This window comes from Priapulus caudatus, unplaced genomic scaffold (genome assembly GCF_000485595.1).
Source record: "Priapulus caudatus unplaced genomic scaffold, Priapulus_caudatus-5.0.1 Scaffold497, whole genome shotgun sequence".
NCBI classification, from domain to species: Eukaryota; Metazoa; Priapulida; class Priapulimorpha; order Priapulimorphida; family Priapulidae; genus Priapulus; species Priapulus caudatus.
Genome location: NW_014577558.1, coordinates 164,610 through 168,882, shown reverse-complemented (window position 1 = coordinate 168,882; position 4,273 = coordinate 164,610). Strand labels below are relative to the sequence as shown.

General features: G+C 45.5%; 1 protein-coding gene across 1 annotated transcript; it reads left to right on the top strand.

Annotated features, from left to right (window-relative positions):
• The first annotated feature begins 1,995 nt into the window (after positions 1-1,995).
• LOC106811032 lies at positions 1,996-4,249 on the top strand. Its single transcript, XM_014814550.1, has 3 exons — positions 1,996-2,086; positions 2,852-3,041; positions 3,401-4,249. Exons 1-3 carry the CDS (start codon positions 2,079-2,081, stop codon positions 3,662-3,664), a joined length of 462 nt encoding a protein of 153 aa, XP_014670036.1. The 5' UTR covers positions 1,996-2,078; the 3' UTR covers positions 3,665-4,249.
• Positions 4,250-4,273: the final 24 nt, after the last annotated feature.

Sequence of the window (4,273 nt, the reverse complement as noted above, 5' to 3'; positions counted from 1 at the left end):
AATCCCTCTTGGGTGGAATCGTCTGGGTGGAATCCCTCTTGGGTGGAATCGTCTGGGTGGAATCCCCACTTTGGGTGGAATCCCTCCCCTGAGTCGAACTCGTCGTATCAGTATCACTATCACTATCAGGCACAGGGGCATGTAACGTACTCCGTGGCCCATAAATATGCTCTCTAATAACATGCAAGCTTTCAAATTAATCCGGAGTAGATTCGCTAACACCTAAGGTGGACTGGCTATATTCTATGTTGTATGTACATAGAATATAGCCAGTCCACCTTGGGTGTTAGCGAATCTACTCCGGGTTAATTTGAAAGCTTGCATGTTATTAGAGAGCATATTTATGGGCCACGGAGTACGTTACATGCCCCTGTGCTGCAGGGCTGCCAACTCTCACGCATTTTGACCAAATCTCACGCTCTCACGCTGATCTTACAATATCTCACGCACAGCAAAAAAATGCTGAGATATTTCACGCATGAATGAATAAAACGCTTCATGAATAAAACGCTGAAATATCTCACGCACAGCAAAAAAAAATCGTGCAATATCTGAAAACAGTCACTTTGGTATGCACCAAATTGCACAAATTGAAGTTATAAAATGCAAAAGCTCCCTACCGTGGGAGGGAAAATCCCCCTCCCACGCCCACCCCCGCTCGGTCGCTTCGCTCCCTCACATCTCACTCTCACCTATCACCCAATGTTGGCAGCCCTGCTTCTGTAGTACAAGTCTGGTAGACTTTGTGTATACATATATATATGTACCTCGGGTATAGTCCGCAAATGCAGACGTTATAGCTCCGCTTTGCTAATCTGAGGGTGCGGGTTTATCCCCATAGGTATATATCGCATATATGCCCATTACTAGTACGGGGTATCGGGGTACGGGGTACTAGTCGGTATAATATACTAACGTGTTAGCAAAACGAAAATTCATAGTGGCAGGCTTGTTTCATTACTGGTAGCAGTCATATACATTTATACCTAGATTTATACATTATTACCTAGATATCGCTTTGCTTGAAGACAGGGCTATCTAGAGAGGTGAAAAGCTCCTGTTGAGGACGGTTTTTTTTTGGGGGGGGGGACATTTACTAAGGAACATTTTACCATTGTGTCAGGGCTTATGGGTTACATTACATCAGGGGTTAATAATGACAAATGTCATGACTTTGTCATTATTAACCCCTGATTAGTGATTACATAGAGCTAGAAGATCTAGACCAGGAGACTGTAGCAGAACTGTAACAATTAACCCATATGATGAAATTTGACGCCAGCGTTATACGCGCTAGGCTATCGAGTCATATCGTGAATACTAGTTTTGCATGTGCTATGTATATTGCGGGAAAACAAGCTCAACCAATAGCAGCGCTCATTACAGCCCTATGTTCTTGATTGACCTAGGAAAAAAAATCACGCATGCCGTATTCCATGTACACGTTCTGTTGTTATCTCTATCACAGATTTCGAGAAGTCTGTACTATCGAGTCGATAGATGGCACTGAACTCCACACTACGTATAGACTGGTACCCGTTCGCCACTTTCATTCCGGTACATATCCTTCACTACACTGACGTAGTAACGTTAGTGTAGCGTGTGGAACTGTTGACCGGGTACCAGTCTACACTACGTAGTGAAGAGTTTAGTGATCGAGGGGAACTAGGGGGCAATATTTTTACTTTTCAAAATGAAATAATCCTGAATGAGCGTTCAAAACTAGCACTAATTTCAGGAATTTGATCTCGGGATTTGATAAAGTTTTCTATGATATTCAAGATGAAAGAGAGAGAGGAAAAACACCCCCTTTTTAAAGAAATCTCCGGGTGAAAAATCAAATACACCCCCTTTTTTACAATTCTTGGGCCGGATTTGGTCTCGCGAAAAATACTCCTTTACCGGAGATTTTGGGAACACGCATGCGGTCTCTTCGACCTCGGAGTGGAGGGGCCGGGGTTTGTTGGTGCGAATGTGCATGCCTGACCACATTAGGACGACACACATTTTACGAGCATGCGTTCGTGCGTGTAAACGTACGCGGGTGCGCGTGCGTACATTTGTCTGTTCGTGCGCGTATGATCGCGTGAGTATCCCGTTGGCTTGCATGCTTGTCTTCATAGACCTGATTAAATGCATGAACGCGAATATTTATTAGGGGAGCTAGAAAAAATGCGAGCCAATTTGCAGGTTGTTGCTCTGCTTCTGCCAATATACGCTAATTCTCTGCGTTCGGAATTAAATTTTTAGCTGAATCCAGCGCATATCAACTTTGACTGAGTAATACCGTAAACCTATAGTGCGTGGTATTGTGCACCAACTTTGAATGTTCATCAAAGGCAATACTGACAGCGCATTTTAAGCAGTAGTTGGGCCATATAGTTGTTATTCTCACCATGCCGAACAAAGATTGACAATCAATGGATGAGCTTTTCGATACCATGAATAATTATGTTACTCAACTTTCTCCCTGTCCCCTTTTCCTTTCATTATTTTCAGGTACAGTCTGATTCCGATCGGATTTAGCTATTTTGATTGAAAACCTGATTTCTTAGATAAAGGTTGCTTTTATTTATGCATGTACTCTGAATATAGTAAATTCATCCATGCATGCAGCTATTTCACATGAAAAGCTGCATGTTTCTTCGTGAGTAATTCCTACAAACCTGGTGATTACGCTACTGTTATTTGTACTTCTGATTCAAGGTTGTGAGGTGACTATTCTAGAGTAGTGATTTTTAGTAATTTGGAATAATCTAGACTGCGATGGGGCTGATTAATACAGGCTCACATTTCATTCGTTTACATGGCACGTACAAATGTAAACCTATTCCCTGATATGCATTTTCAGCAACACGGCCAATGGGACGGCTCGCTCAGACGTATACTTGCCTCAGCGCGCACAGCGGGACTCGACCTCCGACTCGAGCACAGGTGGCAGCAGCTGCAACGTCTTTGACGACGATGAACACGTGTTGATGACAGGCAAGCCACATGCGCTTCTGACCACCAAACCACAGCCCACTGACCAGCTCTACCAGGCAAGTATCTGCTGTGACGATATTCAATAAGTCCAGGGGGAACTGTAGCGGTTTTAAATTTGGTAGTCTGCAAGGGGAGTATAGTCACGGACTGTAGGAAGTTGCACACGTGATCGAGTTTGGATGTCAAACAGCAGACGTGTAGGGTTTCGACACGCTTGCTTAAACCTGAACACATTTGAATTGTATGCCAGAGCAAAGGAGATTTGAGATATATAAGCGGTGCTGGTATATGCCAATCCCTATATCATGCAATAAAGCCAATATAAGCATAGTGGCGTGACTCGGTGACACTTCCGTGTGCTCGCTCCAGTGGTCACGTATGCACGCCTTATGTGATTTCTTGTTATTTCCCACAGCATCAGGATCTCGTTCCGCCCGCGCCGCGACTTAAAGGAACCATCGAGTATCTCGACTTGGACCTGGATATGCCTAGCAGAGCTAGCTCGAGCAAGACCGCGCGCGGCGGCCGGCCTGTGAAGTCGCCGCCGCCCAAGATGCCGGACTTGCCTGGTCAAAGCATGTCGAACGCTGGCACCGTGTACAAGACGGTAGACTTTGTGAAAACTAAAGCCCTGACGGACATCTCTGTGACGCGCACCGAGATGAGGAAGTCAAAATAGCGGTCGGCTGCTTGCGTTGTAATTATATTAACGAGGGCGCGGTGGGAGTCAATGTCGCTGCCCTCGAGAGAAATGCCGTAACAGCGTTATATGAGCAGTGTGAAAACACTAATGTCTCTGGATTAGCTGATCAAAGGTCACGTGATTGAGACGAGTCAGCGCTATTGGCTCTGAGCCGACACGTTGGCTCTGCATCTGGACTGAAGTCTCTCAGTGAATGGTCAGCCTGCAGTGCCAAGAAAAAAACTGCCTTCCATTCAGAAACTGAATATGTTATTAGCAGGTTGCAATGCACGTTTCTGTTAGTAGACAGCCTTGCACACACCATTGCTGAGGCTCCATGGCTAGCCGCTCAAGAACCTTATTTTTCCCCCTCTACCTTCCTGTGCACATGTGCGCGTGTGCGTGCGTGTTTGGCTGCAGATGTTAGTGCGTTCGTATGCGCATTCGTGCGTGTATCACTGTATGTCTGCCCGCATACATGCACGCACGCACGCACGCACGCACGCACGCACGCACGCACGCACGCATACGTGTGTACATGCATGTGTGCCAATGTTTGGACGTTACAAAAAAAGGAAGAGAGTGTGCCTGTTAATCTAGGCAACT